The 20,330-nt window shown below is 41.8% G+C and overlaps 1 protein-coding gene across 6 annotated transcripts in view; it reads right to left on the reverse strand.

The window, feature by feature from the left end:
• LOC126185177 (inositol hexakisphosphate and diphosphoinositol-pentakisphosphate kinase) overlaps window positions 1-20,330 on the reverse strand; it is a 578,601-nt gene that overhangs the window by 202,548 nt on the left and 355,723 nt on the right. For all 6 annotated transcript variants that reach the window (XM_049928024.1, XM_049928027.1, XM_049928022.1 and 3 more), the window contains exon 14: window positions 795-1,029. In XM_049928024.1, coding sequence (XP_049783981.1) covers window positions 795-1,029 — 235 coding nt within the window. The remainder of the gene's footprint in view (window positions 1-794; window positions 1,030-20,330) is intronic.

Genomic DNA, 20,330 nt, shown 5'->3' on the forward strand with positions numbered 1-20,330 from the left:
GTTGCAATCCAGAGCAGAGCAGCAAGTCAGTGACTGCAGTGACTTCACACAACATCAGGCATGTCAACTGAATCATCATGATTGTCTGGTAACAACAGATTGTGTCACTGTTTACCTATCAGGAAAGTCAGTGTGATGGGCATTGTTAAAAACTGACTACTTCAAGATACTCACAGACTGTGTACTGAACATGTTGATCAACCAGAACAAAAAAGCTACGAAAATGTTTGCATCTAATATGTTGTATCACTTCAGAGAGGAACGAGAGGAGATGTTGGCAAACATTGTAACTGAAGATGAGATTTTTTTCAAGCAGGACTATGGTATTTACCACACTGGTATACAAGTCCATTCCAATGTGGAGAAGAAACTGCGCAAACATGGTGATTATATTGAAAAATGACAAATTAATCGTGAATGTTGTATCCGTGATCCTATGTATACGGCAATTATTTTTCTTACAAAATAAAAATAAAAACACGAGGCATAATTTTTTGGCTGACCCTTGTAAATAACGGGCAACAAAGTTTGCAGTCATGAATTAAATAGATAAAGAGCAAATATTTTAGGGTGTTTATATCCTCTTATTTTGCATTTTTCTAATTCCTCTATTCAGGCAACTTAGTAGACATTCATCCAGTTATATGTTCCAGCAATTGAGTCTCAGTGTTACAAAATCTAGATGATATCATCTGAGACTTTTATCTTGTCAATTACATAACAACCAAATACAATAACAAAGAGTCTGATAAGTTTATAAACTGAAATTTTGTACATTATAAACAATTACTTACATATTTTGGTATTTGCTTGATTCACAATCATTGTCTAATAAACCGTTCGTATTTGCGCTTTTCACCATTTGGACCAAGATTGGTGTGAGTTCTCCTTCAAGTGCCAATAAGCCTTTAGCAAAAGCAGCTGCTGTCATTTGCACCCGTCCTTCATCCGATGCATATATTTTAAGATCATGACGGAAAGTTGAATGCAGGCGCAGTAATCCGAGGCCTTGTGTTCCAGCATATTCACCTGAAGGGAAAATGGAACAGTTAGCCTGGTGAAGCAACTAGACTCCACAATACACATGAGGCATAAATAAACATATGTTTTGTCTAAATTTACATACACAAATAACTTATTTCTGTGACAACATTTCACTGCAGTCAACTGCCACAACACTCTGAGTGCTCCATGCACTACATGCAGCTGATTACTACAACATTCATGTGCCAATATTTGTGTGGTGAGATTTAGTTCTGTACAAGTTTTGAGATACATGCTGGTTATTTACAAGGCTTTGAGGAGGAGGAATGGGGATATTATGGGCTGTAATGGCTTCAGTGATGAGACCTTCAGTTTATTTTGAGAGAAACCAATCGTCACTCCAGATGCAATGCCCATGGGTGGCTAGGCTGCAAGGGACTCCTTGGTATGGAATGGGTTGCTGCTGTCCAAGTGGAGGTATTGCTGGTGGTTGGTAGGTTTGATATGCAGAGGTACTGATGTAGCCATCTTTGAGGAGGAGGTCAACATCAAGGAAGGTGACTTGTTGAATTGTTGTTTATTATTATTATTATTATTTCTTTCTATTCTCAGACATTATGTCTGGTCAAAAATGGACAGTGACGCGGACCTTGATCAAGCGTGACTTCCTTTTAACTGTACGGTATATGTTATATTGCATTTAGGAACTTTCGGGTCATTGAACATGTATCAATAATTACAGATTTTTGTAGTTGTATATATATGTTTGGATGTAGCTGTATTGCATTGATGTACTGGTGGATATTGTGAGGTATGACTCCTGTAGTTGATAGTATAATTGGTATAATGTCGACTTTATCCTGATGCCACATGTCCTTGACTTCCTCAGCCAGTTGGATGTATTTTTCAATTTTTTCTGCTGTTTTCTTCTGTATATTTGTTGTGTTGGGTATGGATATTTCAATTAGTTGTGTTAATTTCTTCTTTTTATTGGTGAGTATGATGTCAGGTTTGTTATGTGGTGTTGTTTTATCTGTTATAATCGTTCTGTTCCAGTATAATTTGTATTCATCATTCTCCAGTACATTTTGTGGTGTGTACTTGTTTGTGGGAACATGTTGTTTTATTAGTTTATGTTTTATGGCAAGTTGTTGATGTATTATTTTTGCTACATTGTCATGTCTTCTGGGGTATTCTGTATTTGCTAGTATTGTACATCCGCTTGTGATGTGATCTACTGTTTGTATTTGTTGTTTGCAAAGTCTGCATTTATCTGTTGTGGTCTTGGGATCTTTAATAATATGCTTGCTGTAATATCTGGTGTTTATTGTTTGATCCTGTATTGCAATCATGAATCCTTCCGTCTCACTGTATATACTGCCTTTTCTTAGCCATGTGTTGGATGCGTCTTGATCTATGTGTGGCTGTGTTAGATGATACGGGTGCTTGCCATGTAGTGTTTTCTTTTTCCAATTTACTTTCTTTGTATCTGTTGATGTTATGTGATCTAAAGGGTTGTAGAAGTGGTTATGAAATTGCAATGGTGTAGCTGATGTATTTATATGAGTGATTGCTTTGTGTATTTTGCTAGTTTCTGCTCGTTCTAGAAAGAATTTTCTTAAATTGTCTACCTGTCCATAATGTAGGTTTTTTTATATCTATAAATCCCTTCCACCTTCCTTTCTGCTTAATGTGAATCTTTCTGTTGCTGAATGTATGTGATGTATTCTATATTTGTGGCATTGTGATCGTGTAAGTGTATTGAGTGCTTCTAGGTCTGTGTCACTCCATTTCAGTACTCCAAATGAGTAGGTCAATACTGGTATAGCATAAGTATTTGTAGCTTTTGTCTTGTTTCTTGCTGTCAATTCTGTTTTCAGTATTTTTGTTAGTCTTTGTCTATATTTTTCTTTTAGTTCTTCTTTAATATTTGTATTATCTATTCCTATTTTTTGTCTGTATCCTAGATATTTATAGGCATCTGTTTTTTCCATCGCTTCTATGCAGTCGCTGTGGTTATCCAATATGTAATCTTCTTGTTTAGTGTGTTTTCCCTTGACTATGCTATTTTTCTTACATTTGTCTGTTCCAAAAGCCATATTTATATCATTGCTGAATAATTCTGTTATCTTTAGTAATTGGTTGAGTTGTTGATTTGTTGCTGCCAGTAGTTTTAGATCATCCATGTATAGCAAATGTGTGATTTTGTGTGGGTATGTTCCAGTAATATTGTATCCATAATTTGTATTATTTAGCATGTTGGATAGTGGGTTCAGAGCAAGACAGAACCAGAAAGGACTTAATGAGTCTCCTTGGTATATTCCATGCTTAATCTGTATTGGCTGTGATGTGATGTTATCTGAATTTGTTTGGATATTAAGTGTGGATTTCCAGTTTTTCATTACTATGTTCAGGAACTGTATCAGTTTAGGATCTACTTTATATATTTCCAATATCTGTAGTAACCATGAGTGGGGTACACTATCAAAGGCTTTTTGGTAATCAATGTATGCGTAGTGTCGGGACCTTTGTTTGGTTTTAGCTTGATATGTCACCTCTGTATCTATTATCAGTTGCTCTTTACATCCTCATGCTCCTTTGCAACAGCCTTTTTGTTCTTCATTTATAATTTTGTTCTGTGTTGTATGTGTCATTAATTTCTGTGTGATGACTGAAGTTAATATTTTGTATATTGTTGGTAGGCATGTTATGGGGCGATATTTAGCTGGGTTTGCTGTGTCTGCTTGATCTTTAGGTTTCAGATAGGTTATTCCATGTGCAAGTGTATCAGGGAATGTGTATGGGTCTGCAATGTAACTGTTAAATAATTTAGTTAGATGTGAATGTGTTGAGGTGAACTTCTTTAGCCAGTAATTTGCTATTTTATCATTTCCAGGGGCTTTCCAATTGTGTGTAGAATTAATTGCTCGGGTGACTTCATGTTGCAAAATTATCACTTCAGGCATTTGTGGTATCATCTTGTATGTGTCTGTTTCTGCTTGTATCCACCGTGGGTGCCTGTTATGTTGTACTGGGTTTGACCATATGTTGCTCCAGAAGTGTTCCATGTCTGTTATGTTTGGTGGATTGTCTATTTTAATGTGTGTGTTATCCATTGTTTGGTAAAATCTCTTTTGGTTTGTGTTGAATGTTTGGTTTTGTTTCCTTCTATTTTCACTTTTTTTGTATCTTCTAAGTCGTTTGGCCAATGCTTGTAATTTCTGCTTTTTTTCATCTAATTGCTCTATTGCTTCTTGTTGTGAGATTTTACCTAACCTTTTTCGGTTTTTGTCTGATATTTCATTTCTTATAAATTGTGTTAGCTGTCCGATGTCTTTTCTCAGTTTTTCTATTCTGATCTGTAGCCTGTGTTGCCATGCTGGTTTTGTGGGTTTCTTCTGTGTGTTGGTTTGTTCTGATCTCTGCCTAGTGTGTATATTTAGTGTAGTGAGTGCTCCTATATAAACCAGTAGTTGTAACTCTTCCATAGTTGTGTATTCATTTATTTTGTTGTGTATGATTGTGTTGATAGTTTTTATTGTTGTTTCGACTTGTGGGTTATTTGGCGGTGTATGCAAGAATGGTCTAATGTCTGTATTTGTGTCTTTATATTCTATATATGTCAGCTGAAATTTCTCTTCTATATCTAACACGTGTGTCTCTTCGTGTTCTATTTGTGCTTGTTCTGGTGGCTGTCTTAAGATTTCGTTTTCCTCTGATTGTTTAATTGATGCGTGTTGGTCTTTGTTTGTTTGCTCTGGGATGTTTGAGTCCATTACTGTATTTTCTTCTTCTTCTTCTTCTGATTGCACATTATTTTGTTCCAGTATTTGTTGTACTTGTTGTTTGATGTTTTCTAATTCTGACTGGGGTATCCTGTTATTTTTTTATTATTACACGGATCTGATCAGCTAGTCGTTGTTCTGTTAAAAATTTTAATTCCGGGTATCTGGTAATAAATGTTGTGTATACTTGTGATCTGTATCCAGTTGTGTTGGTTCCTAGGTTTGTTGCTTGGTAATAACAGAACATGAGGTGTCGATTAACTTCATCTGACCATCTCATCCTCTGTCTTTGTTTTCCTTCTAGGGTGGTTGCAGGAAGCATATCCTGCAAAACACCTCTATTTGGATTTAAATCATTTTCCAGTTGGCTAGCAGTGTCGTTACCATTGTGGGCGGGCATAGGGTTCAAGCGTCGTCCCCGACCATGACGGCGCTTGTCCGAGGCTTCTTTAGTTCTGTCCTGAACCAAGTAATCACACTAAAAGGGGGGTTAGCCCTATTAGTGGTTTGTTCTTTTCGTCGCCTTTTACGACTGGCAGAACATACCGGAGGCCTATTCTTTTCCTGGGCCTCCACGGGGGTTATTATTATCATTATTATCATTATCATTATCATTATTATCATTATTATTATTATTATTATTATTATTATTATTATTATTATTATTATTATTATTTGAAGTGAGGGGCATTCGACATCATGGACATTAGCCCCCTGACGAAAAGTCAGCAGATAATCTCATGGGTGGGGACGAAGGCTGTCCCCCCATGTAGAGCAGTTTATAATGTATTTAAGTCTGCCTCCCTTCCCCCCCCCCCCCCCTCCAAATTTAGGTATGAGGCCTGACAGTTCACAAAATTTCACCACCCTTGTAACATGGGTCTAAGTATCTGCGAAGATGATGGGCAGATCTCAATCGTGACTGAGGGCTGCCCTAATATTGCCCTAATATCAGTATATAGGGCACACACTGCCACGATACGCTGAACTGAAAGTGGCAGGTCACAAATTCCACAGAATGGTGGATCCTCCCGCCAGAGGAGGAAATCATGTTTTGAAGGGTTACGGCCAATGCGTCGTCTGATAACCAGAACCTCCTTCCAGCAGTGAGGCTGACCTGAAGTCCGCCTTTGTGGCCAATTTGAGTGACCATAGTTTGTTTTCTGTCACCTGCAACCATTCAGTCTCTCACTGACGCATGATGTGCCTGTCAGAAAATGAGATGATGGTGTGCACAATGGGATGGGACATTGATGGACAGCACCATCCCATCATGCTTCCTTGATGGCTTTGCTGGCTATGTTGTTGCCCTGCATCCTCATGTGGACAGGTACCCAGCAAAAGATCAGCTCCTTGCCACACTGCTGAAGCCGTCACAAGGAGTCGTGGATGACCTGAGTCAGCTGGTCTACAGAATATAGGTGGTGAAGTGCTTGCAGTGCACTAAGTGAGTCGGAACAGAAAAGAAACTTTGTATGGTGATGTCTGTGAACCCTCTCCAGTACCATCAGAATGCCATATATTTCTGCATTGTAATTTGTAAATTGTTCTGGAAAACACACTTTAAAAACCATGTTAGAGAAAACAGCAAAACAGCCAAGGACATTCTCTTGCTGGGATCCATCTGTATAAACAACGATAAAACTGTGATATGTACTTAAAACGCATGAAAACAAAGTTGTAGAAACATAATCTGGAGTACAAGTTTACTTGTATTGTGTCAAGCTTAAAATCACTTTCGACCACTCTGAAGATGCCAAGGCAGCAATGTGTTCCATCCCTGTCTGTGTATTTTGATGCCTGATAGATCCAGATTCTTGAGACAGTCCGTAGCACATATCCCAAATAGCTTGGTCACATGGGACCAATTCCTGAACAGCCATTCAAAGGTGGGTTGGACCACGGAACTAAATGTCAATGACTGAGGTGATGCTGAGATTTTCAGCACTGTTGACGCAAAAGGATACGTCGCCAAAGCCAGAGTGGTGGTTCACCAGACTCTGCACACAGACTCGGAACTGGGCTGGTCTGAAAGACTCCAGTCGATATCCAAATACCCTCGTGGTGGACAGCATCTAACATCTTGAGGTAGGAAGGATGAGCTGATTCATACACCATGCTGCCATAATCTAAACATGATCGAATAAATGCCCTATAAAACTGGAGGAGGCGGGACTTGTCAGCTCCCCATCTTTTTCCACTAAGGCATTTCAAAATATTCAATGACTGGAAGCCCTTTGTTCATAGGTCTTTCAGATGTGGGAGCCAAGTTAATTTCAAGTCAAATAATAAACTCAAAAAGCACACAGTTTCTTGAAAACATAATATATTGTCTCCCATTGTGTGCACTGCTTGGTTAAAACTTTGATGAGCATGGTTAAAATAGACACATGTAGCCTTCTTGGGTGAGAACCAAAAACAGGTTGTACTGGCCCATGTTTCCAGCCTTCTAATGGTCAGCTGTAGCTTCCTTGTTGTCGTTATAAGATCAGAGGAAGAGTAGAAGGTTGCAGAGTCACCCACAAACTAAGAGCACTTGACAGGGCTCCTGCCTGCCATGGAAATGCCATTGATAACAAATGTGACACTGAGGACACTGCCTTGGGGGACCCCCATTCTCCTGAACCTAGTCAGACAAGGCATCGCCGACGCAATATTGAAAATGCCTGTCATCGAGAAAGGGTTGGATAAGAGGTGGCAAGTGTCCATGTAGTTGGCAAAGGATGTTGTACCTCCAAGTAGTGTCATATGCTTTTTTGAGGTCAAAAAAGACACAAGCCAAATGGCTCTTGTGTAAGAAGGACTCTTGTATCACAGTGCCCAGTAGGATTAAGTTTTCAAGGGTGGAACGGTAACGTCTGAAACCACACTGGGAGTGGCTCAGGTGGCCTCAGGATTCAAGCAGCCAGACGAGGCGACAGTTGACCATGCCTTCAAGAATCTTAACCATACATCTGGTAAAAGCTACACTCCAGTAACTGTTAGGGGCACTACGGTCCTTGCCTGGTTTCCAGAATGGAATTAATATTTCCTCCTTGTAACTCATGGGGTACTATCCATCAAACCAGATCTGATTCAAACAAGAGAGGAACTGTCCTTTTGCTTAAGGGCACAGATGACGAAGCATGGCATAATGGGTCTCATCAGGTCCTGGAGCAGTGTCTCTGGCTGCAGATAAAACTGATTCCAGTTCCCACATGGATAAGAGAAGGTTGTAGACTTCTTCATTATGCAAGAAGAAATTGAGCTTCCTCATCTCTGCAGTCCTACAGAACACCTAAAAAGCAGGAGGTTGTCTGGCTGATGTAACAGTAAAAAAGTGTTGAGCTAAAACTTGAGCCATGTCTTCTGGCAAGTCCACCAAGACCCCATTACTTAAATATGCCATCAGGGGATGTGTACTGCCCTTGCCTGAAATCTGTCTTATTGATTCCCAAACTTGCGCAGTGGAAGTGGATAGATTACTGGAAGTCACGAATTCCCTCCAGGAAGCCCTCTTCCATTCTTTTATCACTCACCCCGCATGTGCTCTCACAGGTCTGTAGGCATGAAGGTTTCTGTAGTTGGACATTGTTTGAAGTTCTGCAGAGGTGTTCATCTGGCCCTGATTGCCAATCGACAGTCGTCATTCCACCAAGGAACAGACCACCATCTCATGTTCCTAGAATGAAGGATGGATTCTGCGGCAGCCCACTGGATCTCACAAGTGATATGGGCCACCGTCTCATGTGCAGAATCCTTTTGTTCAAAAATAGGCTGTTAACTGTACTGCAACTAATTTTCCCTTTGTATCATCCATCTGAGTGGTCTCCTGTCAGTCACTGTCCTTGTTGGCAGATGGATCCACACTGGTGAGTAGTCATTAGACTGTAAATCTGTAGCTACTTCCCACTAAAATGAGTCTGCAATAGCTGGGAAACAAAAACAAAGATCAGTGGCTGAAAAAGACCCTGTAATTGTGGGAAAGTATGTCATCTGACCGCATTCAGAAGGCAGATGTTCTCAGAATGGGCGTGGGAGTGCCCGGAAGAGTTCTGCCACTGCGTCTGCATCCAAAGCATCATTAGCTGGAAAATACAAAGAACACACTGTGATATCAAAGAGTGTGAGAACTTTCATGGTAATTGCTTTCATGGTCATGGTAAGAGGGACAGGAGAGGAGTGGCATCTGTCACCAATGAAAACAGCCACTCCACCTTTAGCCCTGTCTACAGTAGTATCGTCCTTCCTGTATGAGTGGTAACCCCATAGTGCAGGTGTGTCGGAAACTTTAAGATGCATTTCTTGTAAGCAGATGCAGAATGGTTTCTCCAGGACCAGAAGCTGTAATTCTTCTAAATGTGAACAATATACATTTAAATTACACTGCAACATGGAAGTCGCTGTGGAAGCCATGTTTGGCAATGGCTGTTCTTTTCTTTCTCCCTGGTGGTTTCCTCTGACTGGAAGTCCATATCCTCCAGAGCATAGTCCCATCAGAGAGGGAGATAGCTCACCAATATGATGGTTTAACCACTGCTTTCTTGGACTTGGAACTACTTTTCGAAGGAAGTTTTTCTTTACTGATGAGAGGAGGTGGTTGTCTGGTTGCAGGGATGTCTTAGTTGGCTTCTGATGGTGGGCAGTGATGTGTGGCTTAGGCGGTAAGCCCATTGCTGACAGCTTCCGAATGACTTCAGTTTCAACTGGAGCATTTTCCCCCACGGGTACCCTGACAAGTGCATGTGCTCGTACTTGAATTTGTGATCCGAGTTTGTGTGGAGGCATCACACTTAGTGATTGGCGTCTTAAGGACTGATACAAAATAAGTAGCAAAAACCAGAGATTTCACAGCTTTGAAAGCTTTTTTGGCTTCACCGTAGGGTATGCGTCTTAACTTTCAACTCCTGAATTTTCCTTTCCTTCTTGTAAACCTCACACTTTCTGCTCCACTCTGGGTGATCCACAGCGCAGTTCACACATTTCTGAGGAAGTGTACAAGAATTGCCTGATCTGTGAGCTGAGCCTCCACAATTGCCCCACTTAGCCCTCCCATTGCACCCCAGAGTGGTATGGCCAAATCTTTGACATTTGTAGCATCGCATTGGGTTAGAAACAAACAAGTGAACCTTAAGACAGATATAGCCTGCAAGGATATGTTCAGGTAATTCCAGAGTACTAAACATTAGAATAAATGTTGTCAATTTTTCCAATTTGGCATTGACTCTCCTCATATAGTTCTGCACTTTCGTGAGTGACACCCACATTTTTCCATTCTTCACGTAACTCCACGGGATTCATCTCCATTATATCGGAACAGGTAACCACACCCTTACTAAACTTAAGGGTGTTATGCAACTCAGATTCGACTGGGTAGTCACCTTACATCCCAGGACCTTAGGTATGTGGGTTGAAATTAGCAGTTTCAACTAGAAGTGTCCCATTACGAAGTCGTTTGACACTTTTTAGAGACCCAGCAATGCCTTTGTGAGTATAGAAAGGGGATATCTTCTCAAAGGTTCCCTCTGTGCACTTTATTACAATGAAAGTGTTATGACACACTAACGCCCAGTTACCATGATTCTGAGACTTCTTGTTAGGACAATTGACCAACTGAGCTCTCCTTGATGAGCAGGTGACCCAGAGGTTGCTGCTAGAGACTGTTTTACCTCAACAGTCATTCACCTCATTGGCATGCAGCACGCCTTGAGGTTGAGGTTTTTTTTAATAGAGATGTGCACCTTCCTTGCTGTCCAGGTGATGAAACCAAGTCCTTCGTTCTCCAAACACACAACATTCCACCGCTGCACCGCATGGTGGTCACTGAAGCACGGCCAAAACTTACATTGACATAGGGCTGGTGGCACTTACCAGTCCCCAGCTCAGGAACCCTGGGGTCATGAAGCCGTACTCAACAATCTAATGCTGAGCCCCTGAGGAGGTTGTTGGGTTGAGTAGGACCAAGTGTAGCAAATGGGGAGAAGTTTAATTTCAAACACGTAGCCAAGTCATACAATTATAGCTGGTGGTGATTTTAATTTACTCTCAATATGTTGGCAGAAATATGTGTTTAAATCTTCAGGTGCACAGTAACATCATCTGAAATTGTGCTACACGCATTCTCTGAAAATTGTTTCGAACAATTAGTTCATGAGCACACACGAATAGTAAATGTTTGTGAAAACACACTTGACCTCTTAGCAACAAATAATACTGAACTAATAATAAGTATCAAAATGGATACAGGGATTAGTGAATGCAGGGTTGTTGTAGCGCAACTGAATATTGTAACCCTCAAATCCAAAAATAAACAAAAAATATACCTATTAAAACAAAACAAAAAAAATTGCCTTGATGCCTTCCTGAGAGACAATCTTCACTCTATCCAAATTAATAATGTAAATGTAGACCAGATGTGGCTTGAATTCAAAGAAATGGTATCGACAGCAACTGATAGATTTATACCAAATAAATTAACGATGAAGCTGATTCCCCATGGTACACAAAAAGCATCAGAACACTGTTGCAGAAACAATGAAAAAAAGGATGCCAAATTTAAAAGAATGCAAAATCTCGAAGATTGGCGATCTTTCACAAAAGCTCAAAATTTAGAGCAGACTTCACTGTGATATGCTTATAATAGTTTCCATGACGAAACTTCATCTCAAAAGCTGGCAGAAAATCTAAAGAGATTCTGGTTGTATGTAAAGTATGCTAGTGGCAAGACACAATCAATCCCTTCTCTGCGTGATAGCAATGGAAATACTATCAACGACAGTGCTGCCCAAGCAGAATCACGTAACGCAGCCTTCCGAAATTCCTTCACCACAGAAGATGAAGTAAATATTCCAGAATGAGAATCAAGAACAGCTGCCAACATGAGTAACTTTGAAGTAGATATCCTCAGAGTAGTGAAGCGCTTAATAAACACAAGTCATCCAGTCCAGACTGTATACCAATTAGGTTCCTTTCAGAGTATGTTGATGCAATAGGACCATACTTAACAATCATATACAACTGCTTGCTCGATGAAACATCTGTACCTAAAGACTGGAAAGTTGCACAGGTCACACAATTATTCAAGAAAGGTAGTAGAAGTAATCCACTAAATTACAGGCCCATATCATTAACGTCGAAATGCAGAAGGATTTTGGAACATATATTGTGTTCCAACATTCTAAATTACCTCAAAGAGAATGGTCTATTGACACACAGTCAACACAGATTTAGAAAAAAAGGTTCTTGTGAAAGATAACTAGTTATTTTCACACACAAAGTGTTGAATGCTACTGACAAGGGATTTCAAATTGATTCCGTATTTCTGGATTTCCAGTTCGTAGTAACTGACAGAAAGTCATTGAGTAAAACAGAAGTGATTTCTAGCATTCCACAAGGTAGTGTTATAGACCCTCTGCTGTTCCTTAAATATATAAATGATTTAGGAGATAAACTGAGCAGCCGTCTTAAGTTGTTTGCAGATGAAGCTATCATTTATCATCTAGGAAATTGCAAGTTGCAAAATGATTTAGAAACGATATCTGTATTGCACGAAAGTTGGAAATTGACCCTAAATAATGAAAAGTGTGAGGTCAGTCACACGAGTGCTAAAACAAATCTGTTAAACTTCAGTTACATGATAAATCAGTCAAATCTGAAGGTTTAAAAGTCAACTAAATACATAAGAATTGCAATTATGAACACCTTAAATTGGAAAGAACACACAGAAAATGTTGTGGAGAAGGCAAACAAAAGACACTGTTTTATTGGAAGAAAACTTAGAAAATGTAACAGATCTACTAAAGAGACTGCCTACACTCCGCTTGTCCGTCCTCTTTGGAGTATGCTGTGCAGTCTGGAATCCTTCCAGATAGGATTAATGGAGTACATCGAGAAAGTTCAAAGAAGAGCAGCACATTTTATATTATCGTGAAATAGGGAAGAGAGTGTCACTAACATGATACAGTATTTGGGGGGGGGGGGAGGGTTGGGGGGGGACATCATTAAAACAAAGGTGTTTTTCACTGCAGTGGAATCTTCTCACGAAATTTTAGTCACCAAATTTCTCCTCCAAATGCAAAAATACACTCCTGGAAATGGAAAAAAGAATACATTGACACCGGTGTGTCAGACCCACCATACTTGCTCCGGACACTGCGAGAGGGCTGTACAAGCAATGATCACACGCACGGCACAGCGGACACACCAGGAACCGCGGTGTTGGCCGTCGAATGGCGCTAGCTGCGCAGCATTTGTGCACTGCCGCCGTCAGTGTCAGCCAGTTTGCCGTGGCATACGGAGCTCCATCGCAGTCTTTAACACTGGTAGCATGCCGCGACAGCGTGGACGTGAACCGTATGTGCAGTTGACGGACTTTGAGCGAGGGCGTATAGTGGGCATGCGGGAGGCCGGGTGGACGTACCGCCGAATCGCTCAACACGTGGGGCGTGAGGTCTCCACAGTACATCGATGTTGTCGGTCGGCGGAAAGTGCACGTGCCCGTCGACCTGGGACCGGACCGCAGCAACGCACGGATGCACGCCAAGACCGTAGGATCCTACGCAGTGCCGTAGGGGACCGCACCGCCACTTCCCAGCAAATTAGGGACACTGTTGCTCCTGGGGTATCGGCGAGGACCATTCGCAACCGTCTCCATGAAGCTGGGCTACGGTCCCGCACACCGTTAGGCCGTCTTCCGCTCACGCCCCAACATCGTGCAGCCCGCCTCCAGTGGTGTCGCGACAGGCGTGAATGGAGGGACGAATGGAGACGTGTCGTCTTCAGCGATGAGAGTCGCTTCTGCCTTGGTGCCAATGATGGTCGTATGCGTGTTTGGCGCCGTGCAGGTGAGCGCCACAATCAGGACTGCATACGACCGAGGCACACAGGGCCAACACCCGGCATCATGGTGTGGGGAGCGATCTCCTACACTGGCCGTACACCACTGGTGATCGTCGAGGGGACACTGAATAGTGCACGGTACATCCAAACCGTCATCGAACCCATCATTCTACCATTCCTAGACCGGCAAGGGAACTTGCTGTTCCAACAGGACAATGCACGTCCGCATGTATCCTGTGCCACCCAACGTGCTCTAGAAGGTGTAAGTCAACTACCCTGGCCAGCAAGATCTCCGGATCTGTCCCCCATTGAGCATGTTTGGGACTGGATGAAGCGTCGTCTCACGCGGTCTGCACATCCAGCACGAACGCTGGTCCAACTGAGGCGCCAGGTGGAAATGGCATGGCAAGCCGTTCCACAGGACTACATCCAGCATCTCTACGATCGTCTCCATGGGAGAATAGCAGCCTGCATTGCTGCGAAAGGTGGATATACACTGTACTAGTGCCGACATTGTGCATGCTCTGTTGCCTGTGTCTATGTGCCTGTGGTTCTGTCAGTGTGATCATGTGATGTATCTGACCCTAGGAATGTGTCAATAAAGTTTCCCCTTCCTGGGACAATGAATTCACGGTGTTCTTATTTCAATTTCCAGGAGTGTATTTTGATGATGCTGACCTACATAGGGAGAAACAATCATCACAATAATATAAGGGAATCCAGAGCACGCACAGAAAGATATGGGTGTTTGTTTTTCCGCGTGCTGCTCGAGATTGGAATAAGAGAGAATTATTTTGGAGGTGGTTCAGTGAACCCTTTGCCAGGCACTCAAGTGTGATTTGCAGAGTACCCATGTAGATGTAGACGTAGACATAGAAGGTGTTGAGGTTCTGGAGGAACGTGGATACCGTGTCCTCACCTTCCAAGATATCATCAATGAATCTGAACCAGGTGAGGGGTTTAGGAGTCTGGGTTTTAAGGAAGGATTCCTTCAGATGGCCCATGAACAGGGTGGCATAGGATGGTACCATGTGGGTGCCTATAGCCGTTCCCCAGATTCGTTTGCAGGTGGTAATGTCTTCAAATAATTGAGGGTGAGGATATAGTTGGTCATGGAGACTGGGAAGGAGGTTGGCGGTTTGGGATCCATCGGGCATTGCAAAAGGTAGTGTTCAATAGTGGTAAGCATGGGCATTAGGGATGTTAGTGTACAAGGAGGTGGCATCAATAATGACAAACAGAGCACTGTGTGGTAAAGAAACAGAAATTGTGGAGAGTTGGCCTTCTATATAAGAGGATAGGTTGCGGGTAATAGGCTGAAGGTGTAAGTCTATGAGAGCAGATATTCTCTCAGTGAGGGCACAGAATCAGGCCACATTGGTGTGCCCTGAGTGGTTGGTCTTATGGACTTTAGGAAGCATGTAGAAGGTAGGAGTGCAGGAAGTGGTAGGGGTGAGGGAGAGATGGCCCTAACGATTTGTGGAGAGACTGGAGATACTGCTGGATTTCTGGAACAGGGTCACTGCGGTAGGGTTAATAGGTGGATGAATCTGACAGCTGGTGGAATCCTTCCATCACATAATCCTTGAGGTTCAATATAAAACTAATGGAGACTTTGTCAGCAGGTAGGATTGAAAGATCAGGATGAGGTTTTAGGTGGTGGATTGCAGTTCTTTCAGTGGATGTAAGGTTAGTTTGCATGTTGAGCGATCACATCACGATGTACCACAGAGGATTACTGCTGGATAACACACAAGCAGGATATGAAACAATATGTAAAAAACTGCATACCATGTGCACAGAGAACTGATCTTAATCATTTGTGTGTGAATCTCATTGCAGAGATTACCAAAGGCCAACAAATCATTCCAAATGATTGGTATGGATATTCTTGGATCTTATGCATGGTAACCTGTTGGGGAATCAATATGTTTCGACAACAACTGATCATTTTTCATTTTAATATCCACGACGGTGATGCTGAATTAGCAAGTGGAGACAGTAGCTTGGGTAATAGTTAACTACTTGGCCTTAAAGTATGGGACACTGGCACTGTAATAACCGATGAGGACACCAATTTTAAGACTGAACTATGGAATAGTTATGTAGATTTTTATGGAAACAATAACACCAGGCCAGTGTGTAGCACCCACAAATGAATGGGAGGACCGAGTGACGGCACAGAAGCATAGCAAAAATGTTGTTATGTGAATAGTAACCACAGCAACTGAGGCCATCTACTACCACATGTGGCAGCAGTGTGCAATTTGAACGTGCATCAAAGTAGGGGATTATCACCATATGAGGTGGTTTATGGACAGAAAATGCTTCCCCGTTTCAAGCTAGGTAAACCAGTGGCGTGGGAGGGCATGTCAGTTGTAAATAATTTTGTAAAACATTGAGAAGCATGTGGTGCCAGGTCCAGAAAGAAAATATAAAAGTCTTACAGTGGCAACAAAGCAAACAAAAAGAGAGAGCCAAGTTGTCAAAGTAGCAGACTAATGTTAATGTTGAACAAACCTAATGTTCTGAAAGGAAAGACAAAGAAATTCATCATGAGATACTAGGGGCCTTATCAGGTGGTCAGAATGATGTCTCTGGCAATGGAAAGTTACAACCCCCAACTCATGCCACTGTGATGCACACGAGAGAACCCCATCATTTAAAGCCCCTGAAGCTCTGGCTCAATTATCAATGGCTTCCTCAAAAGGGGGGGAGAGTAGTGGCAGAGAAGAAAGGAAAGACTTGGTGGAATGAGTTACTCCAAATTATCCATAAATCTTGAGGTCATGGGGTGGCCTTGTGAACTAACTGAAGATTTCCTCTTGGATGTGATCCATACCCAACTCAGGCTCAATCCTCTGACGATGACAGGTGCCAGCACGACTCAGGCCACAAAGTACTGAGGAATGGGAATTGGGAGTGGAATAGGAATAGCCATAGTGATGGTTGAGCCTGTTTTGCAAGCTGCAGGATCACAGGGGCTCTTATGACATGTAGTGGAGCAATCAGATGTGATACTGTCTGACCATCAATGGACATTAAGGATGGACTACAATGCTCGGGCAGTGAAAAATGAAATAGAGCACTTTGATGATACTTTTGAGAAGCTGCATCTTACTGTTTGGGGCATATTGGTGCTGAATGACTCTTAAACAGAATATCAACTATTACAGTCCACTCACGAATGATTTGAATGTCTTTAGATGCAAATCCCTCAATTACAGGACTTTTACCATAAGTCTGGCATCAACAGAAGAGAAATGCAAGGGCAGATTTTGAAAACAGTCTTTGGTACAGGTGATGCAGATGACCTCAGGAAAGAGAACTCCATTTTGAGAAAAGTACAGACTGATTTAGAGAACAATCAAAGAACCACAGAGTTTTCATACCACACATCGAGAGTGGAGCAAGATGTAGTAAACAATATTCATCACCTTCGTACTATGGCCATCACGTTAATGTCTCACATACAGGAGACAATGGTTGGTTAACTAAGACTTGGGCACTGTTAGGGCACACCCGGATGTTACTGACGCCCAGCTGACCAGACTTAGGCTGATTTGGACTATTGCAGACTGTGTAACTGATGCCTGAACTGAGCTACCAAACTGCAGGGAACATTCATTCATGCTGTCTGTGAGCACCTTGATCCCAGCACTCTTACAACCAGGACTGTCTCTCAAAGAATTATGGAGGATTCAGGAAGCACTATCGGCACCCCAGAATAGCTAGCAACATCAGTGGACAGATCCTTACCCTTGTATTATCATACAGGCAATGTTGACATCATCCAGGATGGAGCCCAGTTACATGTTCAGGTACAAATATCCCTGATGTGCAGAGGGAGTCAGTTCGAGTGCTATGCCATTGACTCCTACCTGTTAACATGTGGGGCTCTGAAGAAGTTCGTACGATTGACAGTGCATGACATACTACTGATTGCACCTGACACGAAGTCTCACACACTACTTTCTGCATCAGGATTGCTTCAATGCTGAGTCGTGCGAGTCACTGCATATCCTACAAAACTAGTACAAATGGTCCCAGGATCTTGCAGCTCCATGTGTTCTGCATGGACAAACCCTTGTATGAGTGTCTGTGGGAAGTGGTAACAAGTAAAAGTGAATACTTCCAAAGGAAAGGTCTATGTTACTTACACCACCAGTGTCTCTGTGGTAGGTAGATGGCCGACCCTCCCTATTCAGTATGAAGAGGTTGCATTCATTCACCACGTCAACCACTAGTTGTCCTCTGCCGTCAATTCTATTTGAGTTCCATAAGGGGGGGATTTCACGTGTATATCGGTTAGAATGAGCAGTCTTTCCTTTTATGAGTGTTGTGCAATGTCTTTTATTTTGTCTAAGAAAGGTTCTATATCAAACGAGCACTGAGCGTAAATAGACGACATGAGCCATACATCCTGTCCGTCTTATTTCTGCTGTGGCGATGTGTTCAGAGTAAAACTGAGTGATTTGTGTTACTATAAGGTTTTTACTAACTACTATTATTGCAGATTTTGTGTTTGGTGTACCTGCTATTGTGATGTAATGTAAGGGGAGCCCTGAAATCTTTCTGCCTCGCAGAGAAGGTTCCTGAACAGAGATGATGTCTGCTTTTGTTTCTTCTATGAGCCCACCTAGTTCCATGTTTACTAGGGCACTGCCCTGGCAGTTTAGTTGTATTACCTTCATCAGGGATATCTAGTGAAAGAAAAACACTTGGATGTGGTTTCTTTAAAATACAGAAACACACATCCATGTGCTCTCACGAAGTCCTTGTAAAATTTCCCTATGTCTAGGCCCTCTCCCTTCACACACATGCCTACCCTAAAAGCTTACATAGTTCTTTGGGGTTCGTTGGCAGATTTTCAACTCTTAGGATCATCCTGTCAATTTGTTCTGTAGTTGGGAAGCAGATTATATCCCCGTTTTCATGCTTAGTTTGTATTACATGGTGAAGAGCTGTTTGAAATACATCCTTGTTTTCTAGTCTGCTAAGCTGGAGGTTAGCTTCTAAATTTTTGTAGTTTACATAACGGTATTCAGCTTTGGGTCCTTGACTGTGTCTGGTTGGTGTTCTTCACTGTTATTTTGTTGCTCCAATTTTGAGTAATTTTGCAACGCAGCATGTTTTTCCTGCTTTATGGTTTCTGGTAGTGTTGAGTTTGATGTGTTTCTGCTGAACATTTCCCCTGATAGCGACTTGTTGTTTTTGATCTCTTCTGGGGACTTGTTCATGAAAGGTGACTGTTGTATGTCTGTTTCTGGGATGGTTGTGTCTGGTGTTGTGCTGGTGCAGGATGTGTCTTTCTGTTCAGCTACCTTACTATTTTGTTTTCCGTAGTGACTGTGTGTGCTACCTCCATAAACAAAACGAACTGGTACAATATAGGGTCTACATTTGGTTGTATCATATTCTATTTGTTGTGCAGGTAGTGAACAGTTGTCTCTGTGTTTGCCTGTTGTGTTGGATTTCTTGTGAACTCCATGAAATCTTCATTCTCAGAATGTTCAAGGACATCGTTACATTTCTCTGAGCTATCTTGTAGTATTTTGTCTTCCAGTTCGTCAACTTGCAAAAGGATACCAGCCTGGAAGATGGCCCAATCAAACATGTGATGTTTCAGGTACCTGGCCACTTCATATTCAATTGCTCCCTGCATGCACATATCGTCTGCATAGTCGGTAATGCTGAAGTACCTAAACTGTATTGTATCCCAGAGCTGAGGCTCTACATTAGTATTAGTATCTGCATTTGGGGATTGTAATAACCCCATGTGTTGCTGCCTGGCAACGGCTCACCGCCTGCCTCTCATCCTAGTCGACGGTGATTTGTACCTTTGCCTGTTTGTGTTATTAGTTATGTCTGTCCCTGTGTGTGTTAGGGGGGTGGGTTTCTGACAGTTATGGTAGCACTCCTTATTAATGGGCATTGCCCAGAACATCGTACTTGGTGCACTCTATTTGTCTTTCATAGAGCTGTTTATATGTAGGACAGTCTGGCCCCCCTGCCTTATCGCATGTTCTATTTCTGTGTTTGCATCTTATACAGCCTACAGGATTCTCCTGCCTGCATTCTCTGACTTTTTGTGTCCTGGTGTTGCACATCTCCCGCATACTGGGTGACCAAAGCCCCAGCAGTTAAAACATTTTTGTACAGTAACACAGTCACTGATATAAAAAGATTCAAATTGAATAAAAACCCTTTCTTTTTGAAGCAGAAGTAAACATACTCTTGGTGACACTTCTAAAATATTTTTACTGTCCTTTTGCCCTACGGTCCTGTTTTAAATTTTATTTTAACCTCACTATGAAACTCGTCTTTAGTGATGTGTCCACTCAGGTTTATTTAGTAGAGTTTGTCTAAGAATTACTGGTCAGTTAAATATGTTGAGACATTGTGTACTGCCAGCAGAGGTCTGAACTTCTTGGATTCTTCACACCTAATGTCCTTAAATCTGTGCTGTTTTTTTTCCTATTATCTTTCTCTTGTCTACCTGTGATTCTGTTTCAATTATTACATTGTTTGCTGTTGACCTGATTGATTTTATTTTTAATTGCTTGGGGTTAATTGTTTTAGTGGTGGTTTCTCTAATGTTCTCGCATTGTGGTTGGTTTCTGATTTTAAGAAAAGTGTGCTGGACTGTTCAGCTTTTGTTTGTTGACTGCGTCCTTGTACTTTGCTTTTAGGTTTTGCAATTGGACTGGCAGCCGCAACTGCTGCAAATGAAAGTGAGAGGAG

The sequence above is a fragment of the Schistocerca cancellata genome, chromosome 4 (genome assembly GCF_023864275.1).
Source record: "Schistocerca cancellata isolate TAMUIC-IGC-003103 chromosome 4, iqSchCanc2.1, whole genome shotgun sequence".
In the NCBI taxonomy this organism is placed as follows: domain Eukaryota; kingdom Metazoa; phylum Arthropoda; class Insecta; order Orthoptera; family Acrididae; genus Schistocerca; species Schistocerca cancellata.